Source organism: Semicossyphus pulcher, unplaced genomic scaffold (genome assembly GCF_022749685.1).
Source record: "Semicossyphus pulcher isolate SPU_LCO1_2020_fin unplaced genomic scaffold, fSemPul1.0.p SCAF_23, whole genome shotgun sequence".
NCBI classification, from domain to species: domain Eukaryota; kingdom Metazoa; phylum Chordata; class Actinopteri; order Labriformes; family Labridae; genus Semicossyphus; species Semicossyphus pulcher.
In genome coordinates, this window is record NW_027211697.1 from 1,176,883 (window position 1) to 1,203,447 (window position 26,565).

The 26,565-nt window shown below is 40.6% G+C and overlaps 2 protein-coding genes across 3 annotated transcripts; one reads left to right on the forward strand and one right to left on the reverse strand.

Annotated features, from left to right (window-relative positions):
- Nucleotides 1–2,714: 2,714 nt before the first annotated feature.
- On the reverse strand, nt 2,715–5,529 carry uncx (UNC homeobox). Its single transcript, XM_069674729.1, has 3 exons — nt 5,271–5,529; nt 4,679–4,854; nt 2,715–4,000 (listed from the first exon to the last, which is right to left on the reverse strand). The coding sequence occupies exons 1-3, from the start codon at nt 5,527–5,529 to the stop codon at nt 2,981–2,983; spliced, it is 1,455 nt and encodes a 484-aa protein (XP_069530830.1). The 3' UTR covers nt 2,715–2,980.
- A 10,090-nt stretch (nt 5,530–15,619) lies between these two features.
- On the forward strand, nt 15,620–21,277 carry zfand2a (zinc finger, AN1-type domain 2A). 2 transcript variants are annotated; one of them, XM_069674242.1, is made up of 10 exons: nt 15,620–15,777; nt 16,532–16,630; nt 16,729–16,823; nt 16,986–17,117; nt 17,197–17,348; nt 17,432–17,560; nt 17,670–17,745; nt 17,839–17,915; nt 20,348–20,478; nt 20,636–21,277. In XM_069674242.1, the coding sequence occupies exons 2-9, from the start codon at nt 16,576–16,578 to the stop codon at nt 20,457–20,459; spliced, it is 828 nt and encodes a 275-aa protein (XP_069530343.1). In that variant the 5' UTR covers nt 15,620–15,777; nt 16,532–16,575; the 3' UTR covers nt 20,460–20,478; nt 20,636–21,277. The 2 variants fall into 2 exon arrangements, with proteins under 2 accessions (XP_069530343.1, XP_069530342.1); XM_069674241.1 differs by having other exon boundaries at nt 20,348–20,432.
- The last annotated feature ends 5,288 nt before the right edge of the window (nt 21,278–26,565 follow it).

The window sequence follows — 26,565 nt, forward strand, 5'->3', positions numbered from 1 at the left end:
GAGGAGCCTGTGTGTGTGTGTGCGCGCGCTGGCGGGTTTGTGGCGAGAACACAGGCTGGACGGTTGTTTTTAAGCGTTAAACTTGTAAAAAGAAATCCTTCCCGGACAACGTAATTTAGGAATGCGTTAATACGTGTGAAATAATGTGTTTGTCAAACAATAGTTTTTAATGAAGAAAACATACTTCCTGTGTCGTGCGTAAAAGTTAGGATTATAAATGTTTAGAAATATCTAAAACTTGATATTATTTTACAGTAAATAGCGCAAATGAAGATTTATTTCAGCTACCCGTGGCACTAAAATAGATTAATTTAATCTAAATGAGTTTACATGGTTATAAAATGGAAAATAAAGCTGGTTTAAAAAAAACTCTTTGGCTTGGAAATGAGACGCTTATTTCTGAAGAAGCTGATTTCAGCAGCAGCTCGCGCGCTGCAAATGAGACCCTTAATATCACGGCCATAATTAATTGTGCAAATTTGTTTCTATTAAATAAAACTAACACATACTGAGAAAACTCCATTAGCCTTAATTAAGCTTGATATCCTAATTTAGGAATCGTGTGGTTGAAAACAAGCCGTTTTGGTAGATTTTTTTCTCTGTCTTTCTCCGATAGTGGAAAGCCTCCCAGCTTTCTGCCTCTGGGCTGCTTCTCCTCCTCTGAGACTTGGAAATGAGAAATGGAAATGGAAATACCAGGAGGTGCTAAATTAGCTGCCTGATCTGCACTTATTGCCGCATACAGGCCCCTATTACTTTGCCAATCTGTGCCTCTCTTTTAGCATTCCGGGCATGGAGAAGCTTCGAGATAGCAGATTTATCAAATGGGAAAATGAATGCATGATGATCAGTTAAATTGAAAATCAGCGTCTGCATGACAGCCCGACCTGACACCTCCGTAATTAGAAAGAAAAATGATGGCGTCCGATGCATAATAGAGCAAAAACAATTTACACTCTCCCATAATGATCCGGCGTTCAAATTGAAAATTTCTGCGGGTATAAATTGAATTCATAAAGTATGATTCATGGACGACACAGCTCCTGCAGGCTGCCTGGGCATATCGATTGATAGTTTGTCTTGAATCATGCAGCGTGCAGCTCTCAGGCAAGAAAAGCTTAACTACTTAAGCAAATCGCTAATTTCACCTTAAGGCCACCAATGTGCAGCCAGCGATACTCCCATTCAGGGTGCTAATGAATTATGGATGAACTGGGCAAACGTCCCAAATAGCCTCAGAGTAGCATGAAAAAACACACACCGAAGAATCGTGTAGGTTATTACACAGTAGACCCCTGTTATGCCGTTATCATGACGGTAAACCTTGTGTGTGTGTTTTTAAGGAATTTAGAAATGTGGATTTTTCAAATGAGGTTTTGAATTGTGTCAGAAAATTCCTAATTTAGGCTGCTGAAGCAGTATAATACAACTTATAACAGTACAAGTCTCTTAAAAACTTTAAAAATATACTGATAATTGGAATATCATCCAAAAGTTTTTATAAGAAATAAACACCATGGCGGTACAATAGGATCTCTATAAGCAGGATGCAGACACAAAGGTTAAACCATTAAACCGCAGCCTATGCAGGCCTAATCTCCAGCATGTTCCCCGTGTGTGCCATGTTGGCTGTGTCCGCCCCCTGCCCACCCCCTCCCACCTAATAATAAGACATTGCTTCCCAGAGCAAACAGCTGCATGGGAGGAAATTTATGTAAATATTTTGAAAGGGACACTGGCTCAGAAATTCATTTGCGCCGGCTCAGACGTAAAGCTCACCCCTCTGATTATTTCCAATTTATTTGCAAATCAAGAGCCAAAGAGAAGACTAAAGGGCTTTTTTTTTTGTCTTAAGATTTTTTTTTGCTCGACGTGATCTTGTGGTCAACACTGCTAATATTGAGAAGGAAAAAAAAGGGAGCAGATGTCCCAGATCCCGCGTGGCTTCCCTGGGGACCTGCAGCCCTATTAGAACAAATGTGTTCTGCTATTGTAAATAGGCACGTTTTCCTCAGCCCGTCCTATTACAGCCGACGCGTGATCAATAGGGCTGATAACACCGAAACATCAATGTAAAGCGACAGAACAATGAGGGATATCATCGAACATCTATCTTAATATAGCCCTGCTACAAGGGGGCCCTGACAGAGTGGAGAGAGAGGGAGAAGAAGAAGAAGAAGGAGGAGAGAGGGGGAGAAAAAAGCTCATGAAAATGCCTCCCCACGAATCCCCATCTCCTATCCAATATGCACAAACACACACACTCCCAGCTGCCGGGGCTATTATTTTCCTATTTCAATTTGACACCCAGGCCTTTTCATGCTAATTCTATTATTCTTGGAAGTTTATGTGATTTCATATCACTAGAAATCGGTAATGTATTATAACCCCCTTTGAGCTAAAATAAACTGAATCCCCCTGCAGTAGCCACCGGGAAAATAATTACTTTCATATCAAAACTCTGCAGGAGTCGAGCGGGTCCTTTTCGCCTCAGGCTCGTAACCTCATTTCAGAGGGGGCTTATAGATGAATAAATTTGTTAAGGCAATATACAAAGTACAACATGAGATTTCTTAAGAAAGCCCTTCCTACTGTACACTAGTCCTGCACTGTGCGCGTGCAGCTATTTAAGGTCTCACACGGTTTCAGGTGCTTGTATACAATAGATTTATTTAAGAAAAAACTTACATATATAAATAGTATAATACCTTTTTTACAGCTCTTGAGGATTTTTGTTGGTCTTGTGTTGTTTTTTTTGACAAGTTATCACACATTAAAGGATATCTAGAGACTCCTGACTCACACATACACACACACTCGCAGAGAGAGAGAGAGGAGAGAGAGAGAGAGCACACCATTGTCAAAATATCAGCAGAGGGGAAACCTAGAGATAAAAGATGGAGTTTGTGGAGCTTTGGCCTAATGTCAGGTGTTGTTTAGAGGCTATATCTGGGTGTTATTTTTGTTACCCCCAAATGATTTATTCCAAGTCTTCTTTACAGTCTGTCTTTGTCTCTGCCGGGCTGTCACTGAGGACACACTCAGGGTTGACATGGTGGTGGTCCTGGCTGTCTAAATGCTCTTTTCTGTCCGCATCGTCATGCGTAATGAGTGTTGGACTGTGTTCGTGGGCGAAAGTGGGGTCGCTGCAAATAACAGAGGCGTGAGTACTTTTGCCAGAGGGAAATGCGGGCGTGCACGGGCTGCTGTGCGGTGATGATGAACGCGTCTTGTCCTCTGCAGAGTCCGGAGAGCTGCTCCTACATCCCGCAGAGACGGCGCAGCGCGCGCTGGGCTGGTTTCTCTCCGCTTGGGGGTCACAGTCAGAGTTTGTTGTTGCTGTTGTCGCCTTCAGAGCAGTTTGTGGAACAATGAATCCGAGCGGCTGCGTGATGGGATAGAGAAGGAAGTGTCCTTTCCCTATCAAAGGCCGCGAGGAGGCTAAGGCCGCGGGGGTGCGTCTCGGTCTGGCGTCCGAAAGGAGGCTTTCCACGCTAAAGGGGTTGAGTTTCGGCACCCCGGAGGCCCTGTTGTTGTTGTTGTTATTGTTGGAGCACAGGCTGGACCGGTGGCTGGCGTCGGCCGAGTCCAGCTCGGATCCGCCAGCATCCTGGTCCAAGTGTCTTTGGTTGTGGTTCTGTGACTGGAGAGGGTGAGGCGTTTGGTCGCAGCTCGACGGCGTTTGGCTTCGCCCCACAGAGTCATAAGGCGGGCCAGTGTTGTGGTCACTGTCGGTCACGTGCGACACCCCGCTGTCGCTGTCCGACCCCGGGGTGTGAAATAAATCCCCGGACAGCAGCTTGTTCTGGGACTTGAGCAGCCGGCGCTCCTGCTTGCGTTTCTTCTTCTCCAGCCTGTCCAGCTCTCTCCGGGCGATCTCCTCCGGGTCCATGGGCTCCCCGCTGCACGTGGTGGGGTGGGCGTTGTGCGCAGGTCGACCCGGACCTTTCTTTGTATTCTCCTTTTTCCTCCACTTGGCTCTGCGGTTCTGAAACCACACCTGCAGAGAAATGAGGGTGGGAGAGTTTTTAATGAGCGCCTGCACCAGGACAACTATAGAGACCCCAAAAAACTGAAAGTTAATAAAGAAAAAGTGAGGTTACATTTTTGCTTTGATCAAAAACAAGTTGTGGTGAAACGTCAAGTTTAGGTCTTAATATTTTCATCCAATATAAACTCTGCAAAAAGGCTTACATTTAAACTTCCGGTTTCCAGCAACAAAATATTCTTAGAATTTGTTGGAAAATATTAATAAATCGGTGTAAATGTGTCTATTATTTATTTATGTTAATTTAACATTGTCAATATATTTGACACTTACACACTTATTTTCAGGCAAAATTATGTTGTAAAAAATAAAATAAAATTAGAGAAAATATTCGCCGGAATTAAAAAAAAATTCGAAATAAATGTAGAATCAAAAATAATGTATTTGAATAACATATCCCATGGGAAGGTCTTTTAATTATTTTTTTAAAAACATTATTACAAGGCGTGTTTGATGACCCAAAATTAACCTCTGATACCTGCTGATTTATTTTACGATTTGTTTTTTGGGCCATCATTAAAAAAACCTCTGAGCCCATGCCGTGAAAGAATAATAAACAAAGGGGGGGAAAGATTAACAGGCAAGGACATAAATCACGTGTTTAAATAAAGGAGCTAAATAAATATTTACCTGAACCCTTGATTCTATCAGGTCCAGCCGCAGAGCCAGAGCCTCCCTCATGAACACGTCCGGATAGTGACTCTCATTAAACGCCTTTTCTAATTCCTCCAGCTGCCAACCAGTGAAATTAGTGCGCGTTCTCCGTCTCTTGCAACCAGGACTATCTTTGTCTGGGTCCCCCGAGTCTGGCAGCAGAATGAGAATACATGTAAACAATGCATACACATAAATATATTATTTATTTACCACATTTTAACATGATTTCACTGAAGGTGGTCTCGTGCGCGTGCAAAGAAAGGTGCAAACTTCAGAGCTGGAAAGAAGGAGTGCGTTTGAAATGTGTCGCCCTTTTCTGAATTACGATGAAAGCTTTCAGGTGTTAACACGAGCCTGTCCTCGCTGTAGTATTCACTGAGTGACAGGAACATTGCTTTTGCTCGGATGCATCATCTGGAAATGAAGAACACTCCTCGCTCTGCCTGCGCGTGAGCTTGTTGTGCTAAACACAACAGCAAGAGGATAACTTGTATCGCATTGCCCTGCCTTTGTTTCTCTCTGTTTGGCTCTTTGTACGTACAGGAGATGTTTCCGTGCGTCTTACCTGTCAGTTTGTAGTGCTGATTATCTCCATTCATCCCGCAGCCCGAAGACAAGAGGGGGTTGGAATTACCCACCGAAGCCGTGCAGGAACCATTAAGTAATCCGTCTATTGAGAAAGGGACCGCGGACGCAGATTGAAGTTGATGCCCGGCTAATTCGTAAACGTGATGGTGGCTCAGATGGTACGGGAAGCCCACCATCCCGCCGAGAGAGCCTCCGAACTGGGCGTGAGGTGGATCCAGTATCCTGCTGTCCATCATCCCGCAGGCAGAAGGAAACGACGTCTGGAGGCCGGCGATGGGAATTTAAAAAGCATGCAGCGAGTGTGGCCAACGAGCAGGGGACATGATGTGAAGGGAGGGATGAGCTCTACTTTATCCACATGAACCTCCCAATAATTAGCCCAGGCTCGGGGAATATGAGGCCCAATGAGAAGCGGTAATGGACGCTGACGTCAGAGGCGCGCTCTGCAAACGCTCCCCGTATCGATTGCTAATTAAAGCTGACATCCACCTCAATAAACAATATCAGAGCTGTCACAACAAGACAGGAGGGCTTTGATAAGAACTACATCGCTGCTACACGGGGGACCCACCGGGAGGAAGGGCTCACTGAAGCCCGGAAAGAAAAGGCTGCGCGCGGATAGGTTAGGCCGGAGGGTCCGCGACTTTTTGTGCAGCGGAGGGCGCAAATATTAGAGCAGATTAGATCATATAAATGATGCTTTTTAATGCGAATTAAATTTTAAACTTTTATTATAATAATTTGTGTGGGATATTGTTTCTTTTGGCATAGAAACAGAAAAGCTGAAAATTGTTGGATTCAAACCTTATGTGGGACCCCTTTCTTGTCCCCGAGCCCCACTTTGGGAACCCCCTGAGTTAAGCAACCTCCCCCCCTCTCCCATGTTAGTTATGGATCATCATTTAAACGCATTAAACCTTTACAATCCTGCAGGTTCGCGCGCGCAGGGCGTAAAACAAATCGGGTGATTGTTGAAATATTGGTGTATTTAAAGGGAAGCTGAGCTGCTGCTGAAGGCACAACGAACTGTGATATTTTACTGTTACAGGTTTCAGTTACGACCTATAGGCTGCGTTATGAACACAATATATGAGCAAATAAAGAAAGTAGTAAAAGAACGAGGACAATAGGATTCAATATCATGGCGTAAAAGACATCAGGAGACAGCATTGGGAAGCTGCACCACTTGTGCAACCCCTGCACTCAATATGTGCCCAGCTTAAATCCTGTCTGCTCATTAGGTTTTCAAATAATTAATTCGACTTTATTTATCCCAAGTCTGGCGCTGTCATAATGTTAATCAGAGTTGAAATTTCGCACCCCACTCATTCCCTGACCCTTGGCACCCGGATTGGCATGTTGTAATAACCTGAATCTCTCAACAGAAGCTGCGATAATTGTTACCCTATTAGCATGCAAATTGTTTAATTAATATTATTATGAGCAAGTATATAATCCGCTCGTCACTTGACCCCCAAGCCCAAATAACAACCCTGTGCATTTCAACGTGTAGCCCTACATTTTAATGAACTCCTCAGAAATTATCTCCCTCTTTTTATCCATCTCCTTTCAGCGCGCTCGTCTTTGAAGCGCTCCCCTCTTTGTATTTTAACTTTCATTTTAACGCACCCGGACAAGATCTTATGAATAATTCCTTCGCCATTCATTTCTTTTTTGAACATCTAAAAATTCAATAATTGCTTTTCGTCATTTCCAAGCGCGCAGAGGCTGTCCCCCCAACTCGGGCGCACGCGGGAGCGCGGTGAAAGGCGGCCCCCTTGACGCAGTCTCCAGAGACATTGCATTTAAATCCGTTTTTCTACAACCGGGTGACATTGTCAGATTCGAGCTTTAATTAACCCGATAATAAGGCGAACAAGGCCGGCATTCAGGCCTGCCTTGTTACCTTTTTACAACTGGCCCGTTTGGCACGTGCTCACAGGGAAACAAAACAGCAATAAAAAGAAGGATTTCCTCTTTCTCATGAGGAGTTCAGAGACGTTTGTTGCAGCTGGACGCGTCTTTATTGCATTTATGTGTTGTTGCTCTGGATCAATAAGAGCACAGGGCCTATAGACTGTAATTGATTAACTTTCAATCCAAGAAGATGTATTCCAGGACGAGTAAGTGGTGGAGGAGACAGAAGCACACATTTCAGGGGTTCCCCTCTTTGCGTGTACTACCAAAATAAAAGCACAAAACCTTAAAAAGGAAAACAGGGGGAAAGTTCCTCTTTGTAAGCATAAATTGTTTTCCTTCGGGATTCCTAAAAGTGTGCAGAAAGTTACTTTTCCTTTCTAAAACAATTCAACATAAACACTACTCTTTCAAGCACAACAAAAGCCCCTTTTCCCCCCAAGAGAGATGCATTCTTAAGAAGAATCCATCCACCTGCTGTTTAGCTCGAGTCAGACACATGTGACTGCTTTTGCTGTATTCTGCATGTTTATTTTATCACAAGGAGCGCGGGATGTTGCTCCTAAGTTAGCTTTTAAGTCGCCTGTTCACCAAAGTGATGGCTCGGGTGGGAGAAAAGCAGCAATGGGGAATAAGGCGAGCATGGGAAGTCACTTTAACACACAAACAAGCTCACATTTTGACTTTAATTAGGAGTTAAAAAGCCCACGCATATATGTTTTATGGATCTTAAAAGTTTCTTTAAAGGGCCGAAAAGTTGAACTTTCCCCTCCCTGACTACCTCTCTGTCAGACAAATTTTGTGTTGTTTGTGTGTCTGGATGCCCATAAGAGGATTTGGGAGCAGCATCCTCTCACCTGCCTCCAGATAAGCAGATAAGTGATATTTGTGCCAACTTAATAAAGGTGTTCAAATGATACCCCCACCCACCCACCCCCAAAATAAGACACAGGCCTTATCAGGACGCCCATCACACACTGATGCTTCCTTTTCGCAGCACAGAATCAAATTCAGTTTTAATTAGGCAGGCAAATTAATAGGCAGCAGTTTAGGAGTTTAATTACTCAATTAACTTCACGCACGTTAATTTTTAACTATCTAAATTAGGTTGCACATTATTCGATTTGATGATAATTATAGAATTAAATCTAAATTAATTGTTTTGGATGATTTGGATGAACTAGATGCAATTCCAATTAAACAGTAAGGGGAAAAAGCCGGTTGCCATTTTAAGCTCGCAAATCCTTTGATTCGATTTTAAGCAAGAAACTCTGCCTGGAAATTTCCCTCTGATCCTGCAAAATTCTCCTTCTCCCTCTAATCCCACAATTAAAAGTTTCCTCCCATCTAATTATCTGTAATTGTGCCGCTGTCAAAGTAGAATGGAGAAGTGAAAGCGATTGATTTGGACTTTTAATTCAGTTCATTTCTGATAGAAGAGAAAGTAATTCCCTTCAAATTACCTCATTCAATCCTGACACCCTAATGCCCTTCAGAATCTTTTTTCCTCTCCCTCCCCAGCATTTATATATTAAAAATGAAGCCAGAATGACTAGTGCCTCCTAATAATAATAACCAAACTTCCATTAGAATAATAATTTCATTTCAATTAAAACTGACTTATCACCTTTGCTAAAACGTGCTTAATATGCCGAAAATTATCAATGCTTGAAGGAGCCCAAACTGGGGAGTCTAATTGTAATCAGCAAATCAGAGGTGCTTGTCGCTGCCGAGCCTTTGCAGAGAGGCAGCCTCGGAAATAGAACTAATTTACTCAACTCCCCCGGGAAATCCGCTCAACAGATTAACATTTTCAAAATATAGTAATGATATAATTTGAGAAATGGTGACGCCAATTTGTGAGGAGCCTTTGTGCAGAATAATTTGCATTTTTTTTTTTTTTCCTCCTTCCTTTTTCCACCGCCTGCATTTTGCCCCCGTTAATTACAGCTCGGCAGATGAAGGCTGTGCTGTTTGACTCACTGCTTATTATTCAACTTCAATCTAATAATTCCACTCTACAGGAATATATGAAAAAAAAAAAAAAGTGTGGCCTATCCAAAAAAAAAATTTAAGCCATCCTCCATATAATCCCAAATGGTTTTGGATGGGTGAGAGGATGAATAGGTGCATATATAGTGTGCCTGTCACAGTGGGAGTGTGTTATTAGAGCTCATAGCCTCTGTGCGATGACTCCATGTGTGTGTGTTCACCAGAAAGGCGTGCAAATCGTGCGTTCGCTTGATTTTAAGCAACTTGGACACTTTAAAAGTCTCTGCGACAACACGACAGCAACCTGAGATATTCAACAAATAAAACTTTAGAGAGCACTAAATGTTAGGAAGACGTTGGGAAAGGGCCGGAGAATTGGAGCTGTTTATTACAATAACTTGTTTCTGGGTGGTTTATTTTAGTTGTTGCCAAATTGGAAGAAGTAAAAGCCGGATAGCGAGCCGTCCCTCGCTGCTTCCTCACAGAGATCTGTGGCTGTACGGCCATCTGCTACAAAAACCCTCAGAGATATTTCCTGTAAGACTACACGGCAGCACAAGAACACGGCATGTTCAGACACAAGAACACAGACCGAAGCTTAATAAACATTATTGTGCAAAAAATACAGATATACATTGGACAAAAGTTGAGTTCTGAGTCGCATTCTGCCAGAAAACAACCACTTAAAGTTATTCTTCATCCTTAAATGTTGTAAATGAATAACTGACACATTATAAATAAGCCCTGACTGGTTCACCGACAGTCCTTAAGGCCTCGGTGACCTCCACAATCTCCAAAGGGATGCCTCAGTGTGGATAAACAGACCTGTGCTGCCCTCTAGTGGCCGTTTGCGTTCATTGTTTCGTCTCTTTATTGAGCCACACGCATCACTGGTAACAGACACACAGACATGATGGACGGATGGACAGCATCAGGACCGATAATGAGCGACAGGCAGGTGGGAAGCCCCTAACTACAGGCATGACCTCTGACCTTTTGGTTTCCGCAAAGCGATGGACAAGGTCGTGTCTGAAATGATTCACTCAGTCACTACTCCCAACTCACTAAATAGGGAGCTTTATGTAGAGTCATTTATAGTAAGCTCATGATGTGCAGTGCATGATGGTATATGGTGCTGGGTTAGTGACCATCTGTTGAACAGGACTTTTCATAAAGCACAGCAGGATACCATGACTCAACTATATACTGCATAAATATTATTTCAAAACAGTAATCAGACAGCACAACAAACCCGTGATGTCACTACGTGGCAGGAAGTGATTAAGCACACAGCCTAACTGCTACATGATGACTATTACACAGAAAAATAAAACAGTATCACACTCGAGGTTGTGATGTTGTACTGAATATCATCACCGCTGTGATTCGGTTGGCCTCATGACTTTTGTTGCCAAGCAACCCAACATACATTTATCTGTTTGTTTTAATGTATCATCAAGCAGTGTAATAAGAGTCTGCTGCGTGATTCAGAGGTACCAGCTTGATCAGTGTAGACATACACGGCCTGCTGTAATGTTAATTAACAGTATTCAGAACACCAGGCTGAGGCGGAGTGATACACAGAGTGAAAAGTCCCAGTGATGTTGTTCTCTATATCAGCACTCATGGAACGCCTCTTGTCCAATCAGATTACTTGATCGTAACTAACTGTTGTATAATATGCGATATTAAAATCATAAAGATTTGTAATTTAAGCAGGTTGAAAAATAATCCAAAGTGCAAAAGCTCACAAACAAAATAATACAAGGATACCAAACCGATAAACACAAGATGAGGAATAAAATGCAAACAGAACAAACTAATTTATTCATTTGATGTTTATTGTCTGCATTATTCACCTTTACTTCTTTGCCATCAGGTGAAGATTACTCCACACTTTATAGTTGATTTTTCCCCCCTTACTCTAAGAACCCACATGGGCGGACCTAAACACTACACATTACTCCACCGCACTGCTGAGAGTTTCTGTGCTCCTTTATTATGACTGATTGTGTGAAACTGCCTCCTTTACAGCAGCAGAAGAAGAAGTGTGGGTCTACAGCTCTGTGGTGGTGTGTGTGTGTGTGTGTGTGAGGGGCCAGGTGTGCTCAGAGCGGAGCCATCTGGCTGCTTCTTATGAGGCAGGTGTTTCAGAACAGGGGAGAAACTGATGCTCTATGTGAGGCACTCTTACATTAAAGTTTATACCTGTGGTTGGTTTTTAATGATCAACTTTATTAGGATATTTCTAAAGGCCTACACCGTATATATTCCTAATATTACAGTATAGTCACAGTAATACAGTATGTATGCACCCAGTCCTCAGTGAGCTTGTAGAAGACTCCTGCTGCCATCAGCTGGTAAAACCTGCAAACACACCCGTCAGCCCGCTAACATGAAACCAACAGGTCCTCGACTCTGATTGTTTCGCAGTTTAAGCCTCTGCTTGGCGAGAGGTTTAGCCTGCGTCCCGTCTAAACTGAGTCGGCTTCATTTCCCTCCATTAAACCCACTCATCTGAGAGAGCGGGCCACACTCGGCTTCAAAAAGCTCACAATAAATTGTCATAAGATTGGATGATTGGACTTGAGCTTAAATAATTGATGTCAAATAGAGATATTGGAATTATACGGCTCTATTTCACTTTTTAATAAAACTGACTGACGCACATCTTCATGAATGCTGAATATTACTTCGGGCTTTTTAAAGACTCTTTAGGGGTTCAATATTTCAAAGGCCTGAAAGCACAGAGCTACGTCTCTATCTCCAGTCATCAGTATATAAGAGCTGCTGCAGAGAGAGGTTTATGTTTCCAGGATTACAAGACTTAAGTTATTATCAGTCATATTGAGTCTAAATCAACCCTCAAAACGGCTCTTAGAAAGTCAAATACAGACACTCGTTTGCACCTTTTAGCTTTACTCTAAGAGGAGATAACACAAATAAAAAGGATGTTATAAACATGACCTGACTCCAGCATCGTGTAGGAAGCTGTGTGAATGTAAATGTGCAGAAGTAAGGAGTAGCAGCTCAGTCATAATACATTGTTTAAATAAAGTTATTGGTAAAGCTATATTGATATAAAGTCCGAATACATATAAGTGGAATATACAGTAGTATGAAAGCAGTACACTCATAAACAGGATGTATGGAGAAGAATAGGTAGAGCAATGATTCCCACAGTGTGGGTTCAGGCCCCCTTGTGGGCCAAGAAGGTACTGCATGTAGGCTACAAGAGGTCATATAGCCAATGATGCATAAATAAAACGACTTGCACTTATTTTGTTGATTAACAAATTGATAAATGCAGAGTGGATAGATTATGTTTTGCCCTGAATTGCTTTATGGTAACTTTTTGTGTAATTTAATGAAAAATGGTGCAGTTTGTACCTGAGAACGAAACGTCAACGTCAATAATAGTCAAGCAAAATGACCAGCAGGCAGCAGTGCATCAGAGGAAAATATTCCCTCTACAGAAAACTGCTAAAAACTGCAACATTAATCCAACTACTGTGGGGCTCATCAAGTTTCAAGAATGTAACTGTAGCTGGGATTAACCAATCAGTGAATACACGGAGTGTGACTAAATTACACGACTACTGCGCGCTCGTCAAAAGAAACGCATGTCCTTCAAAATAAAAGCGCAGCATCGACTTTTTTTTATCCAAGCACACATCGGCGACCCAACGAAAACAGCTCTGCAATCCAATTTTGGGTTCCGAAACACTGGAATACAGTATATCGCAATGTCTTCTGCAATCCAGACCAAAGTGCAGGTCTATGTTTTTTAAGTCTCGAGTTATCTTATTATGACTCGCTAGTGATCATAAAGCGCCATTCAACCTTATCTGAGACAGTCCTGGAGGAAGTAGCAGTGTAAAGTAAAGTTTAAAAGATCTAATGAACCTAAAATCTATTTAAAGTGAAACCAAAACAATTCTCATGGCAGGCATTGTTAAAAAATAAAAGAACTCTTATAGGAGATTCCTTTATTGCATCTCCCAGGTACAAAATGTTTACTGGCATAGTGTCTCCCACAATGCAATGCTCCCTCACAGTCCACCTAATGATGGGGACAAAAAGACTGATTGCAGAGTTCACTGAACAAATGTTCCTTCTAAAACATACTGTGAAGAAAGCAGCAGGAACTCACAGGTACCTGCAGCTGCCAACTGGCCGTCTATTGAGCAGCAGACTCAGCAGTTAAACTACCGTCCTGCTGCCCGCTCATCGGGAAACTCTTGTGTCTTCACCGCTCATGCATGGCAGCATTAAATACTGACATCATGAAGGTGTCAGGGTGCTCAGTGACCCATTAAGGGTGAAGTCTGATCCCAGAAATACTACAAGCAGAATACTGAGGCTTTTTTTGAAAACCCAGACAGTGTAGTATATATTTAAAATCTGAAATGTTTTATCTGGTGGTGAATACTGTTGTATAATTGAAACAAGAAATCCTGACAAGTGGAGTGGTCTTGATTGTATGTCTTGTCAGGGAAACAAAGGGCAATCTGCCTTTCAAATGAAAATGCTGAAAAGATGCTAAGTGTCATTTTAATGCTCTACACTCAAGAGAAGCACTGATGGAAATCATTTGTTGGATTTCTAGCTCATTCAAAGCTGGGGTATTTGGGAAAAGGAGTTTCCACAGACAGAACTGATGATTATGTGACAGATTTATATCAGGGCTCATTTTTGTAATGTGTTAAAGGACACAGGGGCTCATACCGTTTGAAAAGATATATTTATGCAGAAACTAGCACCGTTATTTGATATCGACCTACTGCATGACTAAGAATACCCTTACAGCCATTTTGGTCAAAATTATATTATATTATATTATTAAAAATATATAATGTAATTGGCCTATAATGTATAAAAATGGTAAAGTAATAGGCATATTTGACGTGATAAACAACCACAAGCAAGCAATAAATATATCAATTTCCGTAAGTTTCTGGTTGCTTTGTTTTGTAGGTACTCACCGGAAGTGTACAATGTCTGCATTGAAGAAACTTGATTTATGTAGTCTGTTGCAGTTCCCGGCTATGACCACTAGAGGGAAGCAAACACAAGCCATCTTTATTGGGACTGTGTAGTTTCCAAGAGATATCATTGCCACATAAGCTAGTAACTTCACAAAAGTTGCAGTGTATTAACGGAAGACAATACCTTTGTTTTCATCTTCCTTAATTAAATATATCTCATCAACGGTATGTATTGTTAAGGTTTGCGTATTGTTAAGCAAATGTTTGTCGCAATGTCTGAAAGTGTTTCAAGATTGTTTCAAAACATTTACCGTTTTCCTGGGTGTTTTTCCTGAATCCCTAGGGACTTCTCAAAGATATTGCTTGAAAAATACTCCCCTCATTGATATAGAAACATTTTTAACCAGTTTCCCGATTGCAATTATACCTACCACAGGTAGCCCGGCGGTCGCCATTTTTGCGGGGGGCCGCCATCTTTGTTTCGATTCGGGATCAGAGGTCTGACTTGTTTACAGTTTAATACTCCTCACACCACACACACTACTACAAGAGTTAAACAACCACCAACAATGACGCTCCCGATATCATTTAAATTATAACAAAATAATGAACTGAGCATAAAATGGAAATCAATAACAACCTAGCCTATATCACATTTTCACACTTTGTTAGCCACAGGTTTCATGCAATATTATGTGCAGTTCCCCCACTTGACCACTGGAGGGCAAGGAAAGTATTTACCAAACCGAAATAGACACAGTACTTCTACGAACATCTCCGGTGGACCCTTTCAGACTAAAACAATCACAGTGACAGCAGTGTTTCTGATTTTCAGCCCAATATAAAGAATAGAAATAGAGGTAGAAAAACATTAAATACTAAAGCTGTTTATTTAAGTGCATTTCTTGTGTTACAACAATGTTACAATTTCATTTAGCAGACGCTTGTCCATACAACACAAGCAGGATCAAGACAGGAGGGAACAAAGTCAGTAAGTGCCAACAAATGTATTATTTAATTTATACTAACGTTACTGAATATTCATATTGACACATCTAAAAATATCAAGAATTAGAATATTTTTTCTTGACATTTTCCTGTCGAAGATGGTGATTATATACCTTTCATGTGTACATCACCAGCAATCTGTAAGCTATATGATAATTATATAGAATCATAATATATAATAAAATATATAATTCATATATTTATACCTTAAATAGACACAGGTTGCCTGTAAATCTTTTCAATTTCATGACACTATACGAAAACTTAAATAAAATAAGTCTGGATATTTCTAGAAAGTCTAGATATTTCTAGAAAGTCTAGATATTTCTAGACCTGTCATTTCCACTGACCACACCTGGGGTAACGTGTGACGTTATAGTCGTGGGAGGATCTTGCGTGACACATCAAAACTTGATGAAAACAGACAGCTCAGTCAGCGGCTAACAGGCAGTTGTGCTCAGGGACCTGTGGTTAAACATCTATCTAACAGGCACGATAAGATCCACTTTAACCTGGACACTTTAACATAAAGTAAAGCCTCCTTCTACAACACCAAGGCTGACTGGAAAACGGGATTTGGTGAGTTAAAATTATGCTAAAGATGAGGTTAGCTGTCAGATTCAACTAGCAAGCCTAGCTTGATCAGCTAACGTTAGGCAGAAAACCAACTGTAAGGTTTTGTTAACGGTTTTTATTCATGGGGTTTAGAGAGGGAGAAAGTGAAGCAAAATTGTTCTTGTTCAAACAATGTTATGTAGACACGATATCATAATGTCTTCGTTGTTTATTTTGCTAAGCGACACCAAAGCTAGCCGCTAGCATGTTTGTGATTAATGAACAACAATTTTTCATAGCGATTTGAAAAACATTTAAACCCACAAATTCAGTCACATTAGAGTCATCATAATGTCTGTCTGTAGGTCAGTAATATCTCTGCTGTACGGTCGTGAGCTACGTGAGCTGTTGTTATGTAACCAAACCCAATCGTACAGGTTAGCATGGCCTAGCTAGCGTGTGCTAGCTGTTGCTCTGCCAATTCAGCAGTTTCTTTAAAGGGCTCACAATATTTTTCTCTTTATGTATATTTTCACTTCTTTGTGGAATAAAAAAAACGAATGAAAGCAGAGGAGAGTGGTGGTTTTCAATTGGCTTGGGAATACACAATTAAAAGCTTTAATTAAATACCATACTAAAGTAATTCTGAAAACTCATCATGACTTGACTTTTAATGCCACTGTTAGCTTAACGAGCATGTAGTGAGTCAGTGTTTACATAGTTAGAGCTTAGGCAGTCCCAGTTTTTTTTTAAACCCTAAACATTGTCTTTCCTTCAGGTTGTTGAGATTTCAACACTGTCAGCACTGAAGATATTTCCACCATGGAGTTTCCAGAGTTAGGAGAGCACTGCTCTGAGAAGACCTGCAAACGTTTAGGCGAGTACTGTTTGGCGAAGATGACTTTTGTATCCCGCTTGTTTCTTCTGTAAAGTGTGATGACAACATGAAATGTAACGCCTTACTTGACATTATAGATTTTCTTCCGATGAAATGCGACGCCTGTCAAGAGATTTTCTGCAAGGACCACATAACCTACGCTAATCACAAGTGCATGTCATCCTATAAAAAGGTAACCGTTGTTTTAGTGTGAGAAAATTGTTGCTATTATATACCACTTTATAATATAATATTGGTAAATAATAATAATAATAAATGTAATGCAAAAAATTAATGTCTAATGAAGCTTTTTGAGATCTGTAATCCTGTGTTTGTTTTCAATGTTTCCCTGTAGGATGTTCAGGTTCCTGTGTGTCCTTTATGTAACATCCCCATTCCCATCAAGAGAGGAGAGATGCCCGACATTAAAGTCGGTGAACACATTGATCGGGATTGCAAATCAGACCCTGCCCAGAGAAAGAGAAAGGTGATTATTAGACTGAGGTGCTTTGTCTTCACAATGAGTTAAAATCTAAACAACAATAACACACATTTCTCTGTTTCAGATTTTTACCAACAAGTGTTCTAAAGGAGGCTGTAAGCAGAAGGAAATGATGCGAGTGACCTGCGATCAGTGTCATTTAAATTACTGTCTTAAACACCGGCACCCACTAGACCATGATTGTAAGACGGGCGGGAAACCTCCGTCCAAATCAGGGTGGGTGCAGCCACACTTCGCCTGAAGTTATTATTCATCCATCTGTATTTTCAAAGTAACAATCTTTAATTTTCTTGTGTTAGAAATGCTGCTGTAGCGAGGGCCCAAAGTGCTTCCTCCCCCTCTGCCTCCGGTTCTAGTTCCTCTACTTCAGGAAACTCGAGACCTGTCTCTAATGGTGTGAGTGCTAATAACAGAGGCCACAACAGCGGGTAAGCACCTCCACTCCACTGACTTGTAATGCTTGATATAATTGGTTTAATGGACACCATAAATAATGAATCACTCCGATGTTGTCTTGTGATTTTCTTGTTTTCGTAGCTCCACCCAGCGGATCCCTACTTCCGTATCAGCACAGAATGTAATACCACCATCAGCGTCATTTCAGGCCGGCCTGGTATGTTTGCTAATTACTCACATGCGATCACCTGATTTAATATGACCACAGTGTGAGAGAAAAGTAAACATGGGTGTGCTGCTGTAATTGCAGACTGAGGAGCAGGCTTTACAAAGAGCTCTGGAGATGTCTCTGGCTGATTCCAGGCCGACGGTTCAGCCGACCCTTACGTGAGTAAACGTCATCGAAAGCCATAATCCCAGAAAATATCCTATTATCAGCTCGACAGCACGCCTAACACACTCATGTCAGTGTGAACTGTCTGCTTCTGTCACCGACCCTCAGCTTAAAACAGAGCAGCCAAAGAATAGCAGAGTGTAAACAAACAGAGAGTACACGAATGATCAATATTTATTCAGACAGATAAACCTGGAAAATAAGAGACAGGGAAGAAAAAAGAAGCAGATTATGCTGAACAAAAAAAACAAAATAATAATCCTTATCTGTATTGCACCTTTCTTATTAAAGGTTACATGATGCTAAACAATAAAGCAAAATAGTAAAACAAAAAGTAAAATGTCTCATAACACAAACGGCAAAAACATCACCCAATATAATTACATAAAGTTTAAATTAAAAATACACCAAACACATTAAAATCACCTTAAAAACACGTTTTTGATAACAGTAGGTTTTTAAAGGGATGTAGAAGAAGAAGCCGGAGGGTCACTGGAAATACAGCACGAGAGCGTTGTCTCTTTTTTAGTGTTAAAAACAGTTTAACAGTTTTTCTGCACAAACTCAGCAGTAACTTGAGACGCATGAAAAGGGACATGCAGAACATTGCACGTTGTTAAATATAAATCAGTAACATCCAACTGGGCTTATTCATAACTAGTTACCCCGACAAATATGTGTTTTGTTTACATGTGAGGGTGGAGATAAAAACATTTAGCGTCCAACATTTAGAAAAGTGAAACAAGTAGTTTAAATAATGACCCTGGAGTTTGAGTGACAGCATCTCATCCATTTCCTCAGTTTCAGTCCTTATCAACTGACAAAAATACAAACCAATATGATTTTTTTTTCTGTAATGTCACTCTGTTAAAGATAGTTTGATTGTGAATATCAACAAAGTAGGTAAGAAACAGATGAAAATTAATATTGCCACCATACAATCTCTAGAGCCTCTAGAAGTTTGACTTTTTCTGTATCTGCAGAAAAGATGACGTTGTGAGTGATGCGTTTAAAATGTAAAAGTCAGCATGAGCAGTTTCATTATAATAGAATACTACTGATGCATGTTCAGGACAGTATCAGCTAGGGCTGGACGATATATCACGATATAGATAGTTTTCTGGTTATGTAACAAGTAATTAGTGTGTATGAAATAACCACGTTAATACCTATTTTTGGATAATCCTGTCTGAATTAAATACTTGACAAATAAAAAGTACTGAGTATTTCCTTATTTTATTGAGAACTTTAGTGCAAATTTAACAGTTTCATGTAAATCTAAGGATGAAAAATAAATACAATATATGCCTAGCTTTCAATATGAAAATGTAATGTATTGATCTCTGACAGCAATATTAACATCTCTTGCTGTAGAATATGTCGAAGGCATGGAAAGTAAAGTGCGTTTTCAAAGTAAAAGCCCGATCTAGCTTTCTGACTCCCCTCGTTTGTTCACAATGCTTTTATTTTGATGTGTTTCTGGGGCAGCTGTAATATTATTATTATTTATTTTTTATTTATTTTTATTTTTTTACTTTATTTACATTTCAAGGAAGTTGTTTGGCAGATAATGTCACTCACAAGGCTCCTTAGTGTGCTTCCTGCTTAATTTTTTGGAAATAAAACATAGTCACAAGTCTCCTGCAGGCCATGAATAAAGTATGTTTAAAACAAAGACCCAAAACTACCCCTGGATATGGCAAACAGCCAGGTAAAGTGAAGAGTGATGAATGTATATATTTTATTTCCGTGTACTAATTATTATTTGCAGCTGAGCAGACGCCTCTTCATTCTTTCCTGTGTATAATAAATCTAAATGACTTTTATAAAGCGAATATATTCAAATTGTTTCTGGCCTTTATTAAGGTAAAACTCATGTAGAAACAGACTGGGCTGCAAAGATCAGCCCAGTCTACATGCACCCAGCCGTCACGCTCAATTGCCCTGAAGCAGCTGCTTTTGTGACATCACGATAGAGACGAAATAGAAAAACACATAGAAAGACATCTGTCATTTTGACGATATATAGCGTCATATCGCCCAGCCCTAGTATCAGCGAGAGATTAGAGGTGTCGCTTTGTCCACAGGGGTTGGCAGTATGGCCACAAAATGAAAGTTTCTAGCAGTAGCCTGAATTCAGAGAAACAGGGTGAACTTTATTATGATAACAAATTATCAGCGTGCATTTTTCTTGGAAACAATAATAGAAGTGCTCAGTGTTTTGAAAGGGTCACTTAGAGGCATGTTTTTATAAACAAGTTGTGATAACTGACAAACAATAACAAGGATGAATCAAGCTGTGGGAAGTAGTTTGATACTCCTGTTTTATACATAAAAACATTGTCATTACCGGGTAAATAATGGTTGTAGTGCTACAGTACTGCAGTTTTAACTTTTGTTTTCGTGTTCCCTGTCTGTGTCTCAGCCCGCAGGAGCAGGAGGATCTGGCTCTCGCTCAGGCTCTGGCAGCCAGCGAAGAAGAGTACAGACGCCAGCAGCAGAGACAACAGGTACCCGGAAAGCTTAGCCGTCAGTAGCATGCTAACGGAAACGCATGTAGGTACACCGTTGTCATGGAAACCCATCCTCTTTGCTCTTTTTCTGTTGGCAGAAGATGAAAGACTCATTTTCCTTCCTGATAAATTTTTAACGAGTGTATGAAATGTGTTGGAAAAATGAGTGTTTGCTTCTTACTGTTTTTCTCTCTGTTTAGGGGAGAGAGTCCAAACAGTCCAACTGCAGCCTTTCTTAATCTCCAACCTCCACTTAGACTTCAAGCTGTGCTATCTACTAGAAACCGCACACGTGGGACTTCCCTCTCCAGGATCAATGATTGTTCAATGAAGAAATCCTCTTGGAAGTTTGCTGAGATATAACCGCCTTCTACAACTAAAGCACATACTTTCCCAGCAGGATCTGTCATTTGTACGAATGATTTGCTCTGTACATATTTTATATGCTCATCATGAAGACGCCATTATATTACCACATATGAATATTGAATAAATTATTGTAAAGATGCTTCCTGAATTGTGATGTGCTTCTTTGATTCAGATTTAAAGAGACACTGCACATTAAGACTGCAGGGTGACGCCTGTTGTTCGGGCTAATCAGCGAATCAATTGGAGTTAAAGTGGTTTTGTCAAATGATACAGTCAGATGGGCTTACAGTGCTAACAATGAAGGTCTCAGGGCTGAAACATTGCAGCTACAGTACAAGGTGATAAAATGTATCTTTCACAGTTTGAGGTAGCTGGATGCTGATATTTTAATTTAATGTTTGAAAGCGGAGAATTATTTATAAATTGTATAAGATGAAGTGAGCATCCCAAGAATGTGATGAAATTAAATTATATTTAAAACCGTTAACATGTTTTCCCTTCCTTCTTTAAGAGCAGAAACCGTGTATTCATTGATTAGTTATTAAACAGCAGAAAATCAATCTTCAACATCAGCAATCATAAAAAGTTGTATAAATTTAACACTGAAAGAAATTTTAGTTCTAATTTTAAAAATTTGAGGCTTAAATTAAATATTTTTGACGATTGTCTTCAAATAATAAGCAATGTGAAGCTGTAAAATTAATAATTAATTAATTAATTAATAAAAACATTATTATAGCAACATGCATTGATATTTACATTTTATTAATTATCTCGCAAGAAATATAATCAAATGATATAATCTCTAAATGTTCAGTTTCGTTCTATTTGGTGCCACCTAATGGCAATAAAAGGCAATTATGGGCACTTACATCTGAGATAACCAGACATCTACAGTTGGCTCCCTTTGTTACAGTTGTAAGTACAGTCACTTTCCTTTTTAGACTGTTTGCCTTCATCTGAGCGTCAAATTTGTTTCTTTTTCTTTGTATTTTCTCTTATTTTTGAAGTTGTTTCTGTAGTCATCGATCTTTTCTTTGTTTGTTCAGCCATAGTAGATTACTGTTTACTCGCAACACTTGCAGAGACCTTAAAAGCAGCCGCTTAGCTCCGCCTACCCTCTCTGGCAGACCAACCACTGCTGGGTGATGGAAAACGCGTCACTCATTTTTTTCTGTAAATGTCGCCACAGACACCATCTCTGTGTTCGAAACCGCATACTAACGCACTCCCTACTACTTACTCAAACAGTATGTACTGCATACTGCCTACTAACCTGACTATTACGATGCCGGTGGCATCATACTCAGAGCCGTCTTCTCCGTATCACGTGACTTAATTGTTTACGTATGCCCGGTCTGATCTCCGGTCCATCTCCACCATAGTAGAAGCTGAATAGCCGCAATGCATTTTGCGGCGGTTGAATACAACCAGTGAGCTCCTGTCTCATACTCAAACATCCGGGCCGATCTAGTATACATCCGGGCATTTCTCACATACACAAAATTGCATACTATGAGATGGGAACGCATGAAATACTCAATTTTACGTCACGGTTAGTATGATTAGTATGATAGTATGCGGTTTCGGACACACCGCCAGTCTGTAATAATACTATCTACTGCAAATGCAAAGGCTTCTGTCATTGGGCCATAGGCTTAATCACCACTGTGTTACCTCATTCGGCGATAGAGAGGGACTTAACAGACAGTTTTTACATGAAAATCTTCGAGATTATATCTTTAAGCGTGGAAACAATGTATTCATTGATTATCTTCAACAATTTTGGCGATGGTTTGTTCTTCATTTTATATCATCTTAAATGCAATATGTTTCACTTTTACACCATTGTCGCGACAAAATTAACAGTGTGAAGCTGTCATTCCGGGTTTGAACAGCAGAGGGCAGTAAGACTTCATAAAGGATATTCCATCTTTCGTAGCAGCCTTGGATGTTTGTAAGGGAAGACCTCAGCTATTTTTCTAATTATAGTGCTTCTATTATCATGTAAAATTGCCTGAGAGTACTCTCAATATTGATTAGCTTCTTTTGAATGATGAGTAGAGAAAAAGGTCGAGGCCCTCTGAGATGGTTCATGTGACCAACAAAGCCGGCTGTGAAATGATGCTTCTGAATGCTAAGTGTTATGACAAACAGTTGTGACACAAACTGACCAAATCCATTTACGTAATGATGTTTAATAAGCTGAGCTGCCGGGCGGACAGCTGCTGAACAGACCCCTTCAACCTGCCACAGAGAGCGTGAGTCAAAAAATCAGATGCCAGTGAAGCGGGCTGCCTCTGATGTTACTTGTTTACTCATTGGCATCTCTGCTGAGTGACATGCAGTGCTCTTGTTTTCTGTGTGGAGTTCATTGAAGTGTTCAAAGCAGGCCTCTGAACCAAGTGATGCATCAGTTGCATCTTGCTGCATAAATTTGCATATTCATGGGGAAAGTAATTTTCTTCAAGTGCTAAAAGCTTTGCAAAGAATCTGGAGGTCATTAATGTCCTTTATCTGAAGAATTATTAATTTATTAATTAATCTGCTCATTTTAATTAATCAGTAATTAGAGCAGGTATTAGAAGATTATGCGGCTCATTATACTGGATCAGACTGCACAGCGATGCATCTTAAAGCACTGAGCGTCTCATCTGACGTATTGCTAAACGCTGCTTGCAAGTGTCTGCAGAGCAAATGATTAGTTAGCACTGGATGTTTTCATGTTTTCCGGCTAAGATGCAGCTTTTAATTGCTTTTATTCTTCCACAATTATCCAAACAAAGAAATCTGCCACCTTCGCCATAACAACCGCTGTTAGAAATGCAAGGACAGACTACTTCTGCTATCACGCATGTTGGTCCTTAAAAGCAGTCCTGCCTTCCCAGCATTCCTCTTCTTTCATGACACAAACTGAAGGTGAAGGTGTTTATAGTGACAGAAGATCAAAATAGAAAACTCCATTTAATAATAGAAACGGTCATTCCTCCAGGGTGCAGAAAACAAGCAGCCCTTGACACGTTAAAGACGCAAGCGTTTCGCCCGTGTGGCCTCTTGTCACTGAAGATCTTAGTCGAGGTCGCTGGCGGTGCTTGTTGAGGCAGAAGCCGGATGCACCTGATCACAGAGACACAGCAGCACCCGGCGAGCCAAACAAGCGTCTTGTTATTCTCAGTGATGAATGAGAGCATGATCTCCTTTGTGGGAGTTTGTTTCAGCGTGCCTTAAGGCTCTCTCGGCGACTGCTGCTCCGTTTAGGAGCATTTCTAAATAAACAGAGATGCTTCTCTGAGCGAGGAGAGTTATTCAGCTCTAAAGGCCATGAAATGTCCACGAGTCCAATGCATGAGTGATTAAAAGTTCAACATTAACCTTGTGCTTTTAAAAGGTTTTTTTGGAATATTAGTTTGCAAAAGTCAAGGTTTGATTTTTTTTGTATTTATTAAAGTAAAAAAGGTTTTTACTGGAATACACCGCGTTCCAAATTATTACGCAAATTGTATTTAAGTGTCATAAAGATTACATTTTTTGTTTTTCAATTAAACTCATGGATGGTATTGTGTCGCAGGGCTCTTTGGATCACTGAAATCAATCTCAGACACCTGTGATAATTAGTTTGCCAGGTGAGCCCAATTACGGAAAAACTACTTAAGAAGGGCGTTCCACATTATTAAGCAGACGACCATTTCCAAGCAATATGGGAAAGAAAAAGGATCTCTCTGCTGCCGAAAAGCGTGAAATAGTTCAATGCCTTGGACAAGGTATGAAAACCTTAGATATTTCACGAAAACTTAAGCGTGATCATCGTACTGTTAAGAGATTTGTGGCTGATTCAGAGCACACACGGGTTCGTGCAGATAAAGGCACAATGAGGAAGGTTTCTGCCAGACAAAAACATCGGATTAAGAGAGCAGCTGCTAAAATGCCATTACAAAGTAGCAAACAGATATTTGAAGCTGCTGGTGCCTCTGGAGTCCCACGAACATCAAGGTGTAGGATCCTCCAGAGGCTTGCAGTTATGCGTAAACCTTCTATTCGGCCACCCCTAAACAATGCTCACAAGCAGAAACGGCTGCAGTGGGCCCAGAAATACATGAAGACTAATTTTCAAACAGTCTTGTTCACTGATGAGTGCCGTGCAACCCTGGATGGTCCAGATGGATGGAGTAGTGGATGGTTGGTGGACGGCCACCATGTCCCAACAAGGCTGCGACGTCAGCAAGGAGGTGGCGGAGTCATGTTTTGGGCCGGAATCATGGGGAGAGAGCAGGTCGGCCCCTTTAGGGTCCCTGAAGGTGTGAAAATGACCTCTGTAAAGTATGTGGAGTTTCTGACTGACCACTTTCTTCCATGGTACAAAAAAAAGAACCATGCTTTCCGTAACAAAATCCTCTTCATGCATTACAATGCACCATCTCATGCTGCAAGGAATACCTCTGCATCATTGGCTGCTATGGGCATAAAAGGAGAGAAACTCATGGTGTGGCCCCCATCCTCCCCTGACCTCAACCCTATTGAGAACCTTTGGAGCATCCTCAAGCAAAAGATCTATGAGGGTGGGAGGCAGTTCACATCCAAACAGCAGCTCTGGGAGGCTATTCTGACATCCTGCAAAGAAATTCAAGCAGAAACTCTCCAAAAACTCACAAGGTCAATGGATGCAAGAATTATGAAGCTGCTATCAAATAAGGGGTCCTATGTTAAAATGTAACTTGACCTGTTTAGATGTTTTTGATTGAAATAGCTTTTGATTTCAGTAAATATGACCTCCTAATGCTGCAAATTCAAAAGATGAGCATTTTCAGTTCATAACAACCTATAAAATGTTATAAAACTCTGTCGTGCGTAATAATTTGGAACAGTGCATTTTAAGTTTTTTATTTTTGAAAAATACTGTTATCATTGGGAGGTTTGTTCAATAACATTCGAATTCATTAAACTAACGGTTGATGACTTGAAAATTATGCTGCCTGTCATTTGCATCGACTATTTAGGAAAATCTGAGAAAAATATCATTTGCATAATAATTTGGAACACAGTGTAAGTATAACTGTATATAATAGCCCATGCATGCTTTGTAGAGTGTGATACGTCATATAGTTGCATATTTAATGCATTATTCACATGTTTCTTTAATAACTGCTAAATTATTGATCAATTGCACGCAACAGGTGTCTGCGTCAACCCAAAGGTGGAGCTGTGTTCCCAAGCAGGAGTTTAATGATCTAAAAGCTGAGGAGGAACACGCAGAACACACACAATTTCCTGAGTCGTTTCACGGCACAGCAGGGAAACAGAGTGGAGCCAGAACGTGTGCCGGCTGTCTCGGTGCAAATGGAAGAGGCTTACACGCAGCAGAAACCTGCTACAAAGGCACAGATAGTTTCCACATCCACTGATTATATCCAAGAAGCTTTTGAGGAATTTTCACATAACTGAATAGCATGGTAACGCAACAGTGTGTGTGTGTGAGAAATTCACTTGTTGGAGCAGATGGTGAGTGAATATGGAGTGACTCATCGCGAAAATATGCATCATCACAACTTGAAATGTTCGACGGGTGGCACAAATGGGCCACAAACCACACGTAAGTGAAACTATTTTCACCTTCAAACTTGTTAGATGAGTTGGCACTGCTATTTTACGATGAGTCAAGCTGCAGAAGGAGAAAAAAAAACATCTTCATTTGGGAATATTCAGAACAATACGACACCCAGCTGCATGAGAAGCATCCAATTTAACAGTGCATTTAGCTCTTTAT